Genomic DNA, 17,855 nt, shown 5'->3' with positions numbered 1-17,855 from the left:
TCATCTTTTTGTTGGTTTTGAAAGGCATAGTTAGGCTGCATAACTTTGCAGTGAGGTCAGCAATGTTGCAAAGTTTGCCGATTATTTGGAGAATCTCCCAATAGGATGAAACATTAGGATAGCATCCCATTAAAATGGCAAATAAAGGGTAGTAACACCCAATTACTAAGCAGTTTCTTTTCAGGGGAACATGATCCAGGTCAGCAGCCTATTTGTGTTGGAAGAGAGTGGAATTCAAGGGGAAAGGCTGATGATAAAAGTCCTGAATCAGCACTTAGATGAAAAAGATCTTTCCCTCACAGAGCAGTAGGTCTATGGAACAGATTCCAAACAAACTTAGTGGATGCTGTTTAGATTAACTTAAAAAAAACCTATGTGTAAGAAAGCATCATTATTTAGGTGCAGACAGAGGTAAACAAATAGTCCCTGGGACACAATGATTTTTGTGCAACTAGGGCTGGGTGGAACAGATTTTATGGAGAGAAGGTTTGAACAGTGGGCATGGATTTCTGGAGGTTCAAGAGGGTTTTTGCACTTTCCTCCAAGAGATGGAGCAACTGGATGTAGCGCAAAGGGTACGCTTTGCGTCGACTGTGGAGGGAGGGGAGTTCTGAAGGGAAAAGGTCATTTTGCCATGAACAGGCCCCTCGCTCTGCCGTTAAATCTATGGCAATTCTTCAATGCTTCATCTTTTCTCCCCATCCCTTTGCATTGAATATGTTCCCTGCTCAGGTATTCATTGTACACTTCACATGAAATAATAGAATAGAAAGACACCAAAGAACTTTTTTAAAACTTTTTTTAATTTCTATTCATTTAACAAAAACATTCACTTTTTTCAAACTCTACTCATTCGCTGCCACATTGCCAACTGTGGTGCCACATGATAGTGCCCATGCCCACTTTTTACACTGCAAGCAACAATACCATCAACGATACCATATCACAATCGGAACACAACCCACCCAGGCAGCCATAGCGGGCAATGTGGTCCAAATGCGTCGAGTCAAAGGGACTATGTCAGTTATGTCCAATGGAGTTTCACTGCATTTTATGCAGCACAGTCAAGAAGATAACAGAGGAAACTCAATAAAGTTTTTATTTCATATAAACATTAAAAAAATCACATAAATAAACAAGCTAAAAAAAAATCTCATGCAAATTTACAGGAGTCAGAACTTGCCATGCTGTATTGAAAAGCTTGTAGTGGAGACAATCTGAAGCACAGGCTAACCTCGGAAGGACAACTGACATCATAGTCTGTGGCTATAAGGAGCCAAGGTGGAGACTCGATCCAATGTGTCCCAATCTGGTTAGTGTATATGTTAGCCTCTGTTTTCTCATTGATTGGATCATTATTACATTCTGTGGGTTGCAAGGTTATTTCAATTGAAAATCTTCACAAAATGACAATTCCTTCCCCCCTTCAAGAGCACCAGCGCACTACACAGGATGGTGTTTGGATTTATTTACACACTGGGTGCAGATATAAAGCAACCTGAAATAAAATTGCTCTCAATGCAAAGCCTGTAGCAGAAGAGGAAATTGGGAAACAGCGTTCCTCCAGCCCCGAGGGACTTGTTTGCATTAATTGTATAGTCAAAATGGTGGCCATTAACCATGCTCCTTCAATTCAGATGAAATTATTCTGCAGTTTCAGGAGTGAGTCAGTCGAGAATATCTTGTGGACAGAACAAATGGCAACATGAATAGAATCACAAAAACAAAAATAACACGGAGGAGTTTTGCTGAAAGGATAGTCTTGAAGACCACATACAACTCCTTGCTCCCCCTTCCAAATCATTGGGAATCTGGTGCACATGTGACCACAACAACACAGTGTTTATCTCCCCAGTTCGATGGTATGCAAACCTAGCTCTGAAAGTACATGTCTCACTTCCAAATCTATTTAGACCAAGGCTGACTGAGAGCGTGTAAAAGGCAATTCATTTTTTTCCATTAACGTGATCTTCCAGAGTCACGTGCAACCACCGCAGAGCAGGTAGATTTATATATAGATGTGTGTATATATAATATATATTTTATAAAGTTTTACACTTTACTTCAGAGACTGGGCCCAGTCACACTACAGCAGCAACAGTTCATCTGAACATTGGAAATAATGATAGACTGCAAACAGGAGACATGTTGTTCCTTCTGCACATTTGTGTCAATTGTTTTGTTTTATAGAAGCATCAGACCCAGCTCAGAGAGTGGCCAGTTTGGGCAAACTCTGGGCTCAGTCCATACCTCAATAACATGAGATTCTATGATCGATGAAGACCCTTCAGTAAGCAGGGCAGCTTGGACTATCTTGACACACTCCCAGATGGGTATAGTACAGGTTAGCTACAAAAAAAAGCTCCCTCTATACTATCCAGCACTCTCAGGTCAAGTACAGCATGGGTTACAAAGTAAAGCTCCTATCAGTGTAAGGGGGTGGGGGAAAGAGAGAAAAGATCAGTAGTATATACACAAATTGCATACTTTAGGCTTTCAAGCTGTGGAGCTCACAATTGATGACTTTAAAAGCATGTTTCACAATTGTTTTAACAGTTATTGTACTTTCCTTCTTCACAATCAACAATTATGATTGTGGAGCACTGTGGGCCTTAAATGTTACAGTCTGAAAATGCAGTTATGGGTGAGTTATTAGTGGAGAATAAACCATCTTGACGCACTCCCAGATGGGTATAGTACAGGTTAGCTACAAAAAAAGCTCCTCTATACTAATTCTATCCAGCACTCTAAGATCAAGTACAACATGGGTTACGAAGTAAAGCTTCTCTACACTGCTCAATACATATGCCTAAAATCTCATCTCAGAAGAGCATCCCTTACCCTGATTGCAATTTGCATTCTCTTTTTCAACTACTCCTTTCTAATCTCCCTCAGTGAGAATGCAATTGCTCTGTGCACCTACAAGCATAAGGAACTGAGTTCAATGCTTTACACAGTCAACAGAGAGGTTAGAGTTTAAAAAAGTACATCAAGCAGTCCTCAAGAGAGGGTTAGCATTCAGAACTAAAGATCCAAACCAATCCCATTTCTTGCAACATGACTTATGAAAAAATTACATTGGTATCTACGCAACATTATTTATACTTCCACTACTTTCTCCTCGTCACTTTTGCCCTTGTTAAAATGCCTTGCACTCAGTCAGCCAGTGCATTGTGTGGCTTGTACAGTATATTGGGTGCTAAGGATTAATTGCCATTGCTGGATGTTGCGGGCAGATTGCGACGTCATTGTCTGAGATCACTCTCATCACAAATAGAATGAATGCAACCTGGTTTATAATTGCATAATCGTTTAATTTTATGGGATAGTTCCTTTCTAAAAATATTTAATTACATTACTTTTTTGTGGTAATCTGAGTAAAACTAGTTAGACTTGTATTTTAGGCTGAGTAGCGACCAGACTCGCGGTACATAGCTTGCAATAAATTCACTTGGTTCCTTAGATCTGTCAGCATATGATGGCTTATGGAGCTCACAAATTTGCCATTTCTCCTATCTTTGGATGGAATACAGGATGCAGGATGCAGCAGATATAATATTACCCTTTGAAAGTTATAGACAAACTACATTTCAGCGAGTGCCTTCTAAAGAACATGTTTTATGGGATTTTTTAGCCAGTGAAGCATCTGAAACCATCGTGTACATAAATCTGGAAACTGATATTACAACCATTAAGGGTTGGTAGATTTTTCAGATACAATGGCTTTTATATCAGAAGCTATGTATGGTGTCTTAGATGTATAACAGTAGTATATTTTAAAGGGTTTATTATTAATGAGGCATAGGTAAATGTTTGATTGGAGAACAGAGTAAATTTGATAGTGTTGCCGTGAACTGTTACTGCTAGAGCTTTTCGGGCGTGTGCAATGGGCCACTGGATGTCAATACGTGCTGTTTCAGTGGAGGATTAGAATACCGTGGGTCAGAGCTGCTTTGTACTAATGGATCCTTTAAGATGGATTTTTTCAATATAGGTTCAAATGCAATGTTAACAGACTGCCTGCTTATGCCAATTTTTTTTAAAAACAAGATAACTGGAACCAGTCCATATTTACAGAAGTAGGGTTCACTTACATTCACACACATAACACATACCACACACAACACACAGAAACAATTTTGCCTCTTGCCAGTAGTTAATTGTAATAGTTTGCAAACTAAGAAACCAAATAAACAAGCAGCAAGATAGGCTTCAGTTGGGACAGCTAACCAATCACAGACAGCATTCAAAGGAGAAAAGTATCAGGGTAAGGGCATTGAGCAGGTTGAACCCAACTCAGCATCTGGGAATCAGATCAGGATTGTAGCCTGATTTTGTATGTTGACAGTGATTAAGTGATCTCATTCTGGAAAGGGTAGACTGATCTCTAAAAGCATTCTTGTCAGTAATCTGCCATTGCCGTAATACACTGGATTGAATATCATATTATTGTTTACTGCCTCCAGTCTCTTCCTTCTGATCAAAGGTTCTTCTGGCAGTTCTGAAAGGTAAATATCTTGAAAGAAAAGTGTCTTATTTACATTGTGGCCCACGGTGCTATAGACATACAGAGTCTTTCCCAAGCAATTGTCTCAAGCCTTCCCACATTTTCCTTTCTTCTCTTTCCGTTGGAATTTCCGAAGTCGTCTTGTCCAGACATCCCGCCACTGAATGACAAGGCTGTTCTTATCAGCCACCAGTCCACCTAGCCGCTCAGACGAGCTGTCGGTGTTGCCCATCACCAGGTACTTTTTTGTCATCTGAATTTTTGGACACTTGCAGGCCAGGTCCTTCATGTTAATCCATAGGAACTGATCACCCCGTTTAATGCGCTCATCCCTGCTCTTGTACACGGACACAATATTCACCGTGAACTTTGCCCAGTCACCCACAGTCTCCATATCTAGAACACTGACCTGAACAGCTGGATTGTCGAAGGGAAGGAAAACACAAAAATTAGTCAGGAATAAACTCAGGATCTTACAGCATCTGATAACCATTAACAAATGTCCTTTCATTGCGGTCCAAAAAAAGAAAAACACTTGTTTAAAATGTTCAGCATTTTGGTTGGACTATATATTTCAAAACATCTTCAGAAATGAGCATAACTTCTTCTGGATGACACCGAAATCTACTTCTCTTCCTCTAGTTATGATTCTAGGTTCGCATGAAGCGCGCAAAATAAATGCAAGTTATTGTTGTTATACAGGATGACCAAAAAGTTGTGATGCCATTACAATGCCCAATTAGTCTTAAAGAAATTATGTTTTTTTTAGATAATAGGGTAGATATCACAACTTTTTGATCACCCTGTAGACATCGGGAGGATGTCCCCAATCTTCTGACAATGCTTGCTGCTAATTGGAGCTAAAGGGGTTGGGGAAGGGAAAGATGACCAAAAGAGGTATGTCTTGAGACAGGCCTTGAACAAGGGGAGGAGAGAGAGCAGGTCGGAGGGACTCCGGGATGGGTCGGGATAGTTGAAGGAGGTTGGAAGGATGGGGTGAGATGGTAGAGTGATTTGGACATGAGAAAGAGGATCATGAACTTGAGCCACTGAAGAATGGGGCAATAGGCTCACTAGTGTATAAAGAGAAAAGGGAAGCATGCGAGTGTTAATGCAGTGAAAGAGAGTGAGAGCAGCTACAGAGACAGAGGGTCAATAAAGTGTATTTCAATTATTTTTCATCCAACCAAAACAGTTTTCGAGCTACAGAATCATGGAAGAGCCAACATCCATAAAAAATGAAAGATTGAGACATCTCAATAATGCACCTCCACTGTTGTTTTTATTAGATACAAATTTTCATCAGCTATTTCTTGTGAAGGTAGGCTGTGATAGTAACTACCATGAGATGTGCTGACATCCATAGTTTCTGCACATTTTTATACTTTGTGCTAATCCTGTAAAACATGGGATCGTGCCAACAACAATATAAATAGTACATCCAATATAAATGGACCTTACCGTAATCTTTCTTGCAATACTTTTTCATATTGATTTTCAGGTTTCCTTTTGGAGGTTTGCAGTAGGATTCACAATCTGGGGGAAGAGACGAGAGGCAGTCTTTACTGAATGCAATTGTTCTCAGTTACCACAGATTCTCATACATTTATCTATTGTTCTGCTTCACCACATATTTTGTGCACCCTGTGGGTTGGAGTGAGCTTTGCGGAAGGGGTTATAGACCTCCCTGGCGAGCGGTGTCTGAGTGGGCCATTGTGGCTGACTGTTGTGCTGCGTGCAATTTGATTCTTAATCTGCATTGCGTTAGCCGATCTTAACAATAGGTCTTAGAACCCTTGGGCTGCGGGGACGACGACGATGAAAATTGAGCCAGAAAAATATATGAGTGAGTGAATAGAACCAGTCTGGTACTATTCACTCGCATATATTTTTGCACCCCACCATCCAATTTCCTGTCTGTGCTCGCTTGCTCATCTAGAGTCACAGGTGAAAAACAGAAACTGGAGTGAGGTACCTGCAGGCTGCCAGGACTTACAAAACCGTACCAAAACAAGCCAATATCTACAGGAGAGGGGAAAAAAAGCTAAAAAGAATGAAAAATGTTAACTGTTAGATCAGTGGTGGCCAACCTATGTCTGCGAGCCAGAAGTGGGGAAGTCTGTGTTATCGACCCATTGATCAGTAGTTTGTTTTCAGTTTTTTCTTGATTGAATGTTTCTTGATTGATGGCATATACCAAGAAATATTCAGAAATTCAATCACGAAAATGTAATTTGTTGGCCGACCGTAAAGGTTGGCCACCACTGTGTTAGACGGTGTGAGGTAATGAATAGAAATTTTACACTATGAACACACCTCACCCTCATAAACTACAGTGATTTTCTTGCTGTTTTGAGGTTTGATCTGCTGAGTTGAGAAAGATGATGGGAACAAGCAGTTTGGAATAACACAGCTTGTTATAACAGAGTTTTCCTGCCTTTCCATTTTACTGATGACTGATACATTTACAGCTGCCATTTCAACTATAACAAGCCTGAAAATACCACATCAGTCGAACTGTTCAGACTTTGTTTTAAATAATGAAGGGGTTTTGTCAGACTCTTTCTTAAACACAGTGTGAGCGGAAGCCCATGCCAGAGTGACTGAAGTGTTATAGAGCTCAGGCCAAGTGTTGAGACTGTCGTGGCCCAGGGCTGCAGAAACCAACCCAGACTGTAAGGAAGAAGCTAATGTATGGCAAACTCCTTCTTATAGTGGTTACGGAACTGCAATCAGCAAGCATCACTGGCTCTTGACAATAAGAGGAGAACAGTATAACAGCCCCTCCTGGGCTGTTTCTCCTCCTCAGCACTCAGATCTTTAGAGCTCTTTATAAACTTGTTAATGCTGGACGGATCACCTGCTTCTCTGTTTAAATGAGAAATTCCTCATCTCCACCATTTATTCTGTCACAAACATCTACTACTTTATCTCTAATTAATTCTTTCCATATTATTCTCTAAGTACATTCACTGCACCAACATTTTGCCCACGTATTGCAATGAGCCCAAGCAACTGACTGCATTGAATAAATGCACCTTTTGTTACACCAGCTGCATTGAGCCTAAAGGTATTTGTGTGGCTTAGTCACATTACAACCTGGCCAGAGATGCCAAGCTTTGTTCAGCATTAATCACTGGCCTTTCACTCATAATTTGTCATTCATAAGCTCAAAGCAGCACAAAAAGACAAAATGATTGATATCTGGAAGACTTCCTTTCACCTTGTCCTCAGCCTGCAGATTCTGAAGCCGAGTATGCCACTGGGAGATTTGCAACTCAACTAAATTTGGGGGTGAATAATTTCTCCAGAGCTTTCTTTCTTCCACACTTCTGCTTGTAATGACAGAATTTGCTACTGCTGATGATTTTAAATGCTTCACTTTTTTAAAAAAATTGGTTCCCTGCTATAGAGAATGGCAAACGTAATCACACTGCAACAAAGAAAAACATCCCACGGGCCTTTGTTTTGTGACTGTCTTTAAGATTTTGCAGGACTGACTTCCAGTGGACTAGACCCAATCTGGCCCAATTTTCTCTTTCTCCACAAGCATTAAGTTTTCCGGGTTAAATTGGTTTGCGGCAGTCTCGACTGCTTCAGATGACACTATTTGGCACAGCTGAGAAAGAACAGTGAAAGGCCACAGAGCACTTCAGTATCAAGGTTGAAAATTAGATGCAACAATGGAGAGGGGTGGTTAGCTGATGCTAAATCATTAGATTGTGGAAGGAAGGACAGAATGAGGAAAGGAATGACCACAGTTTTGAGGTGCTGGGAAAGAGTGAATGAGGAGTTCAATGATTCTTGCATATGAGGGTTGGGGTGTAAAGAGAAAATATCACCAACATGTGCCTGGTCCCACATTGGTTCTTTGACATGTCAACAGGAAAAACATGAAGAAAGAATCCAGCAAATGGGGCCCACCCCATATAATAATCTGTAAAATAACCCCTGGATCTGGAGTATTTTGATACAATCTACTGCATCCAAACATTTTTGATCAAGCCTAATTTAACATTTGTAAGCAATACTAGGAATGCAAGAGTTGAATCTGATGTGTCTTCAAATATCTTCATGCCCTGCCATCTCCCCACCTCTCCGACGTGCTTATTCCCCAACCCCCCCTACCCTCTGCCACCACTTGACTGGCTCCAGCCTCCTGCATGCCCCTCATGCCCTCCGTTCCACCATCGGTGGCTGTGTTTCAGTCACTATACCCCCAAAACTCTGGAACACTCTTCCTCTATCCTTGCCCCTTCTTTCTCCATCTTCAGATCGGGCTTGAAGACCTTCCTCTTCGACCCTGCCTATAGTCACCTCCCCTCAGCTCAGCACCATGCTCCGCCACCGTCAAGCGCTCTGGGACAGTACACTGCGTGAGGGGTGCTATATCAATGCAAGTTATTGCTGTTGTCTGTCAGCAAGCTAGAGTTTTACCTGAAAATAAATATACCTTTTAACCTGCACAAATTTGAATATCTGTATCTTACATACCCAGGAGCTTTGTAATAGTGCAAGGTACAGAATAACTAAAGTTTGACTATTCAACGAATGTGTTCCAATAGAAAATTCAGAGCTTGAACTGCAGCCCTACACTCTCTGCTGGCTGTTTGATGTTCATACAGTCTGTTAACCTCTTGGTGCCACTGATTGAGCAGCTCCTTGGTACTTTACTCATTTGATCATTCTTCATGTGCAAGGCTGTGCAGTGAGGATGCAAAATTACTTGGATAACTATTGCAGTGTTCAATGTCAAAGTCACTATTGTTGATATGAAATTCTCATCACTCAACCACTCTGTCTTAATTTATAATTATCCTTGCATTTGATATAGTACTTTATTTCACTGTCAAAATATCTAAAAGAGTTTCCTTCATAAGTATACGTTTGTAGCTGAGCAGTCTTATTTATCCCATTTCCCCAGAGGCATTGAGACCAACTCCAGCACACCCCACCACTCTCTCCAAAGTTACCAACTCTCTTCCAGGTCAAATCAGATACCTGCACAAACCAGGAATTATACCTGGAACCATTGTAATCTGAAAGGTTCAGTGGTATAGCACGCTGTGCATTAGTCAATAAGGAAGCAGAACAGTTGAAATTCCACCTAGTCGTTTGTTGCAGGTCTTAAAGGAGACATTTTTAAATGGAAACATTAACACAGTATATGCATTGTGCTCTTACTGTTATGAGGTGGTTATGCTGAGTCCAGAAGCAACACTATAATAATAATCCTTGTATTTGATATAGCGCTTTTATCAAGTCTTTGAGATGTCTTCACAGAACATACTGTAAAGTAAATTGACTGTATATTTTGAGGGCGAAGTGCGTCAGCTAATTGCACACAAACAGTTGTGGATTGAGTGGGTGAATTATTATTCTAAGTGAAAGAATAATGGACCTTACCATAAGGTGGAGATGGTGATGGACAGAAAGCATTTTTCTTGACCATCACCAGCAAGTTAGTGGTTCAGTACATATTGTACATTTGCTAATGCTCCACAAGTTTACTCACGTCCCATGAAAACATTGTTACCCAATTTTTGTGCATATTTTGGCACATGGCTTTGTTATTTCTCTAGTGCTTTAGTTTCTACATTCCTAAGCCACACCTGCTCACCATTTCAGCCTATAAAAAGTTTTTTGAATGACAGTTGTGTAGTTAGAAGCCAAATTCACATCATCTTCAAGCTTCTGGGCCCAAAAAAATATTATTTTATGCTCAATAGTCTCACTATTCACACATATTTATACAAATTTTGAATATTTTGTTATGGAGGAGAAGAGGGAGATGCATCTATTTGTACTCAATAGAGTGACAGATATTGAGACCAGAATGTTTTGAGTACTTATATACTCAGCACTCGCAAGTTAGGGAGGTACAGCACAGGTTAGATATCCTTGGTGTCAGACACAACCTTCATTAGCTACCGTATAAACCTCCTCTTTAGTGGCCCGTCCTATAAACCCAGGTCAAGTACAGCACATGTTAGATACAAAGCAAAGTTACCACTACAAGATCTATCAATATACTTGAAAATTCCATTTCTAAGCAGAGGTGATTTTCTATTTTTCCTCATCCATTCACTATGTGGTCCAGTAATAGACAATTTAGTGCCAAATTAAAGCCCCGAGGAATGTGCATGTGGCTGCTGTGTGGGGAAGGGGGGAGAAACTGTTTAATGAGACAAAGTGGAGATGCTGGGATAGGTAGGAATGAAACCAGGATGCAGCAGAGAGAAGAGGTGGTGGAGGATAGAGTAGTCAACGGTGTCAAAGGCAGCAGAGAGATCAAGGAGAATGAGGAGGCAGAGAGCAGCCTGGACGCAGATGGAGAGAATGTTGTTTGTGACAATTCTCACTGTGCCTTTGACCAGGGCAGGCTCGGTGGGGTGGTCAGGCAAGGAATGCTGAGAAAGAACAAAGATGAGAATCTGTGTGCAATACACTGCAAATATATCAGCAACAATCTGACGTCCTGGAAGTTGGCCTCATTTATAACACGGTCCATGAGACAGTAGACCCAGCTGACCACACTATAATGAAGTTTCCCTATAGTTAGTTACCACTAACTCCTCCACACTCTGCCATTTCCTAATCCTGGGAGAGGCCACATAAAATAACTTCTGATAGAAGACATATGCTCACGCGCTCTGAAGCCTAAGTAGATAAATAGATCTACAGGGTTCTGTAGTTCATTCAGAATCCTCTAATTCCAGTACCAAGCCAGACAAAGCCTATAAAAGTCAGTCTAGTTTATGATGTCAGGTTAAAGTTTCAGTATCATGTTGACATGGGTCTTAGATAAGGACAGAACTCACTGTTGCTGGTTATATTCTACTTAAGGAAATGAAATATTTCCCCCTCCTCGGTTTTCAGCATCTATGGTCTAATAATAGCACATGGGTAGTTATGATATGGAATTCACAGCATATTTTACACTATGAGTGTGGATTTTCCATTTTAACATAGCAGCAACAACAACTCATCTTTATATAGCTCCCTTCATCAACAACAAATTGCATTTATAAAGCGCCTTTCACGTCGGGAGGAATATTGGCTATGACTGACTCACTGGCCTTGTTCCAAATAGTACCAGTTAATCTTTAACATCCATCAGTACAGGCAGATGGGTGCTCAGTTTAATATCACAATCAAAGGACAGCATCTCTGACAATACAGTACTCCCTTAATACTCAAGTTCTGGTATGAGGCTCAAACCCACTATCTTCAGAACACGAAGTGTGAATGCTACCAATTGAGTGAGACCTAATATGATTTTGACTTCTGCCTGAATGGTTATCTCATCTTATCTCAATGCCTTTCAACATGAATATCTCAGTCCAGCTGGTATGTTGTATAGAACATTTCCTTGTGCTAGAAACTTGCGGAAGCATAGGATCTTTATGTTTCTAGTCTCTTTTCTAAGCAATGGAAATAATCTGTCACTATTTATTCTGAAACATTTCTATTAAATCTCCTCTTGTTTTGAATCCATGTAACAGCATTCAAAACTTCCCTTTTTTGTTCTGAAATTGAAGTCAAATGCAGAACATCGTAGAGTCAGACATTTTGCCATCGAGATCAATTAGTCCATTGTGTGTGTGCTGTGCTAGTTTACTCATTGATGGCATCTTCTGTAATCCCATTTAGCTGTATTTTCCCTATACCCTTTTATGTCTTTAATCTTCAACTGCTCATCAAATTCCCCTTTAAATGATATTCATAATTGGCTTCAATAGCCTCCAGTGATAATGCATTGCACATGCAAATAACCTTAATGTGAAAACAATTCAATTAACCTCCCCTTTATGCTTCTAGTAATAATCTCGAGTTGATGTCCCTTTGTTTTATCCACCAGTGGGAATCATCTTTCACTATTTAACTCTTAAACCATTTTATAATTTTAAACATTTCTGTTCAATCCCTTCTTAATTGTCTCTGTTCCAGTGAATATTTTTTTGCAAATAGGAATGAAATACAGCAAGTATTTGAAAAGAGAAATGGCAGTTAATTGGGGTTCTTTGAATGCCACTTCCCTCAGCTGTTTATATCATCTGAGTTTAAACCGATTTGGAATATTAACCCTAAATAAAAACTCGCAATACACAGCTGGTCGGGCTGCACTGACTAAAAGGGCAGCTGTTTTGTGCTCCGTATTTTATTTGTTCTGTGGAGTTTTGCCAGAGTGGTAAACAATATGAGGAGTGGCAGGTGTTGGAACACGGAATACAGTCCTGATTTAGCCTCATTAACCACTCAACTGCTGCAAAATGGTAAAGAATAGTAAAGAAAACCCAAGTCCAGTCAGTGTATATTCCAGTATTGCAGCAGTGTTGTAAACCAGGCATTTGGAGTCGCATACTTCTCATACTTCTAGGTAAGGTCCTTAACTCACACATTGGACCAAGTTTCTCAAAGACTTAAGTCGACAGATGTCAAGAGCTCTGGGATCCTCAGGGTCATATGCCACGGATGCAGGAATAAAGATTCAGGGGCCACCATGTTCAGCCCCAATGCCTGCCACATGCACATTAGAAACATAGTAGAGAGCAGATGCTGTGTGAGGAGAGAAGAAAAACATGAAAAACTCAGTTACAGGAGAACACAAGAGATGCGTGGGAGCAGGGACTATTGCTCAGCTGCGGAAATGAGCATTGATCCCATCTCAACTGAGAGTGTCTGACCACTGTGGCATTTTATTTACTCGAGTCTACCACAGGCTAATTGTGGAAAAAGTGCATTTTTGCTATGCGAAATAAAAAGATCACAATCTTTAGCAATCTGTGTGATAGACTTCATTGCATTACTATACATAAATGTGATCTAATCCAGCAACACAATTCTATTTTATGACTCGATTCAAGTTTCTTGGCACTTGAATCTGCGCAGAGGAAAATGATGTGTATGAAATTAAACTTGCCCGAGGCTGGCTTTTAAATGGGCCAAACTCAAACAGCATTGCCGGTTCACATTCAGACACAAGTTGAATTCCATATCATGAACTGGAGGCATTTTGGCCTATGCAGCCCACTCCTGAGAGTAAAAAGATTAAAATGCACCTGGCCCCTTCAAACACTTGTATTACGGTTTGCAAACAGCACATACCATCTGTTGTCTTATTTGGTTTGTAAAGTACTCTAGTTGTTTCCCTCCCACTCCTGAAGGTACTGACTTATGTCAGAGTGCGGTCTATGCACTGCTTGACAGTAACTTTTTGGAGGACATGCAGCATTAAAGCAAAGCGCGATACTGCCCTCACTATATGTATCTTCCAACAGGGGTCAATAGTGATCGGTGGCAAAAAAAAACTCCCTATCAAACACATTGACACCAATTGTAATGCCCCACCCCAATTGAAATCAGCAAACTCAGCACAGACCAAGGATTTACTCAGAACATCTTTGTTCTATATGGGGTGCTTAATACACTAGGATTTACCTGGTCTGTGGAAGGAGCAAGTTGAATGGGTCTAATGGCTTTCTCTTGTTTAATGATAGTAATATCCTTTCTTTTTCTATGTTTCATATTAATCGGTGGCTTTACTAATTGAGTCATTGAGCGAGGAATGGAGGGAAGGTGCTAGCTTTCGTTCTTTTACAGAAAACACTAAAGATGAATCGATGGCATCTGCCTTCTCTGTCTGTACTAGTTACTTCATCAGTAGCGGTCCATTGAGCAAGTTGTTGGGCCGGATTTCCTGCAGATGGGCTAGGCACAAAGTCTCAGCTACACCTGTCTCCAAAAGCAACGGCCCTTTTCTCACTCACTTCGTAACTCAAACACACACAGGAAGTTTCCAGCCCGTGGCCTCTGCTGCGCACTTGAACCAAAATGTGATTTAGTGGTGTTTCTCCTAAAGCCACAGTCTCTTTGGCAGTTAGCAATACACAGACCTTGATTTACGACTGACAGGGAAAAAAAAGTCCGCTCTCTTTTTAAAAAAAAGAACACTTCACACTTCAGGAATCCTCAAGTGTTTGTTCAGAAATGAAAATTTCCCAAACTATGTGACCAAAACCCCCCAGAATTCGGAATGATTCCTGGGAACACTATTATATCCTCAATCAACACCGAACTGAAATAAAATTCCGATAAGTTTCTCTATACAGAATATGTATCATTAACTCACATCAATAAATAAATGAGGTTAAGATTTGACTCTTACCACCAAGTAGGTGTACGCAACTCCACCAGGCTACCCAAACTAAAGGGTTCATAAAAGCACCTTAAGCCTGAAATAACACCTAGCCTTAAAACATGTTGCCTTAAAAGTTAAGATTACAACAACAACTTGCATTGATAGAGCATTGTAGCATCCCAGCGCGCATAATTACCCGGTATTATGGAACATTTTTAAACTTAAGTCTTAATTTGGAAGCTTTTTCGGGAGTTCTTAAAAAGAACCACCTTTCAAATCAAGAAAGAATTGAAGAATTTTGCACAATTTTGCATAATCTTAACTTTTATGACAAAATTGCCGTATAGGCGAGGAGCAATTTCGGGCTAATGGTTGATTCTTAGATTGTGTTACAGAAAGGATTTCAAATCCAAAGTTTTACAGTCAACATGCCAATTGCTGCTCTCTTAATTAATGTTCTGTTTGCCTTATGCAGCCAAGAGTTGGCTAAATGCTCTCATATTCAGCCTAGTGTCACAGTGACTTGATCAGAATTTGATTCTGTTGGATTTATAGCAAAGGCTGACCCCCAAGAGATTCCTTTGCCCTAAGGGTCTCAAACAAACGTTTGATAAATACTTAAAAAAAAACTTTAGAATCTGACTTTGGCCTGAAATGTACCTTCTGCTCCTCAGCCAGAGCTTTATGCTCCCAAACCCAACTTGAGTCAAAAATCGATTTCTTTGCAATGTAGACCTTTGCAGACCCAAGTGTGAATTTGATGCCAAGTTCTCCACTGGGTAGAATGCCCCCTAATAACTTTGCTGGCTCAAGGCTGAATACTTAGACTCATCTTTGGATAATTGGTTGTGGTAAATTAAAGATTGTATTGGAATTTCAATGGGTTGATTTGTTTGTAATATTTTAATTTACTCAATTCAGATCTGCTGCAGAAATGGCCATTCCTTCAAACCAAAATAGAAACCAAATAATGCACATAACGATATTGGTTTGTGTATCAGACAAGAGATGTGTTATACCTCTGTACACGGAAAGAAGAACAGTTGATTTTTAACAGCAACACCAACTTGCATGTGTCAGACTGGTTCAGTTAGCAGTGCTCTTTCCTGAGTCAGAAGGTTGTGGGTTCAAGCCTCCTTTGAGATGTGTGAGATAGGAAGCTGGAGTTGATCCATATTGTTAGGGACACGTTGCTGAAGTAGGCAGAGTTTCAATGGCAATCAAACTGCCAATGCTACCTAGACTCACAGAATTGCCTGTTAGAAAAAGTATTGGACTACTCTGGTTTCCATGGAAATATCCTCAGCATGGGCCAGTACCTTTGAACATGGGGTGGAGGAAAGGGAAAAAGAAAGGTTGAGGAGAAATTTGAAGAAAAGCAATTTTAAAAAGTGTGCACAAGATCCCATAGCCAGCACTGGTAGCAACACTCCCCCAGAGTGAGGAAGGTTTTAAGGAATATTATTGCTGCTCCTACAGGGATTATAATTCACAATTCGGTCATAAACGATTGGCGGCTTTTACACAGAGTTCGGGCTGCCTATCCTTTGAAGTTGCATTTTCTGGCATCCAAGAATATCTGAAAATCCAAATCTCACCTTCTTTAAACAGTTTTCTGGAAAATAAAGTTCTGCCAAAACCTCATACTTTCCCAAAAAGCAGTGCCCACCTTTTGAATTTAATTTACTTAGAAAATAAATTTGTCTGGAGACTCAGAGAGAAAGGAATCAGGGCTGTTTGGTGGTAGGCCCAGAGAGAAAAGAGAATGGGTTTACTTCCTGCTCAATGCGTTGAAGGGCCATGAATGGATATCTAAAGGAGTTTAGATGTGGGAGTGTTGGATGGAACAGAGTAGAGGGAGCATTATTCTGTTTGTAACCCATACTGTATCTTATCCTGGAAGCACTCAACACTGACATAGACAGCCAAAACTTACATTCCCGAGCGATACAATCAGTGCTCTTGAGCAATAAGCAATAATCTCCTCAAAAAAATTAATTTGGGGTGGGCAGAGCTGAAGTCAAAGACCACTGAATAAAATCCTTTCTCCTCAATGTCATTCTGTTTGTACTTTTAGTGCTGAATAGTGTCCTTTGACAGTTTCCCTGTAATTTGCAGTAGCTCTTCCATTGGTGTGTAGGCAGCCTTGCTCAGACGTGGCTTGTTGCTCTTGCATCAGTTCCTCTAATGCGTGGGCTTCCGTTTGCAATCCTAGATAGTACAGTCTGAAGAATAGCTCAGCAGTGTGATTGAGTGGGAAGGATGCCCCAAAATAGCAGCTCCTCGTGAAAGAATCCATCAGTTCAGTTTAAAAATTTTAGGGATAGCATTGGTGGTGATGAGTGGGTGGGGGGGTGGGTGGGGGCGGGAAGAGAGAGAATATGATGATGTAAAGAAAACAATCCTCGTATTCGTTTGCTTTTTAAGTAAGAGTTTCTGAAGTCTTCCTTTTCTATTCGGGGACAAAAACAAGTCTTATTTTTACAGCCCCAAACTAACTACAGAAATCCTGCGGCAAGATTTGGCTGTGATCGAATTGTCAAGATTTAACGGGATTAGGGTGGGCTGTTCTTAACAACTGTTACAACCATACTTACATTTCCTGTTCTTATACCTATACCTTCATACAAAGCTCTCCCTCATTTTCTCTCGTCTCAAGTACATTTATTGGCATTTTCTCCAGGGCTCGTGCAAGTCACACATTCTTGTTCCAATTCACACATAGATTATCCCCATTTTACTATTTAATTTCCTGGTCCATTTCCATTACACTATAGAAAAGGGAGTGTCAGGCAGGACAAAGAGTTGCATCCTGTGTACCTAAAAGTATTGTCGTTAAAATTGTGAACAAACAAATGCTGGGTATTTTCAAAGTCTCCTTCCTTCATCTTCGTCAGTGCTCCCTACCATTCTTAAGTGCTGCAAGAAGTTGATTCAATATGAAAGGTACTATACAAAGTATTAAAAGAAATACATAGGTAGGTGAAAAACGCAATGACTACTATTTTCAGTCACACTCAGTTGCTGTTTGCAGTCCCACACTCCTCAGTAGCAATGGCTCTTATGCTAAGCAAACCTGACAGCCAAACATTTTTTGTATGCTTTGAACTCTAAATGCATCAAAACAGTTTGAGTGTTATTCACCCTGAATTTCAGGAAGCAGTGTAATTCAAAGCAGCAGCTGCATTTCCTTGCTTCCTAATTTTT

General features: G+C 40.4%; 1 protein-coding gene across 1 annotated transcript in view; it reads right to left on the bottom strand.

Annotated features, from left to right (window-relative positions):
- Window positions 1-785: 785 nt before the first annotated feature.
- LOC103178720 (netrin-3) overlaps window positions 786-17,855 on the bottom strand; it is a 98,444-nt gene continuing 81,374 nt past the window's right edge. Inside the window, exons 6-7 of the mRNA XM_042341044.1 lie at window positions 5,969-6,043; window positions 786-4,924 (exon numbers count right to left, since the gene is read on the bottom strand). Coding sequence (XP_042196978.1) covers window positions 4,593-4,924; window positions 5,969-6,043 — 407 coding nt within the window. The 3' untranslated portion in view covers window positions 786-4,592. The remainder of the gene's footprint in view (window positions 4,925-5,968; window positions 6,044-17,855) is intronic.

The sequence above is a fragment of the Callorhinchus milii genome, unplaced genomic scaffold (assembly GCF_018977255.1).
Source record: "Callorhinchus milii isolate IMCB2004 unplaced genomic scaffold, IMCB_Cmil_1.0 Scaffold16, whole genome shotgun sequence".
Classification (NCBI taxonomy): Eukaryota; Metazoa; Chordata; class Chondrichthyes; order Chimaeriformes; family Callorhinchidae; genus Callorhinchus; species Callorhinchus milii.
This window is presented reverse-complemented; position numbering and strand designations above follow the sequence as displayed.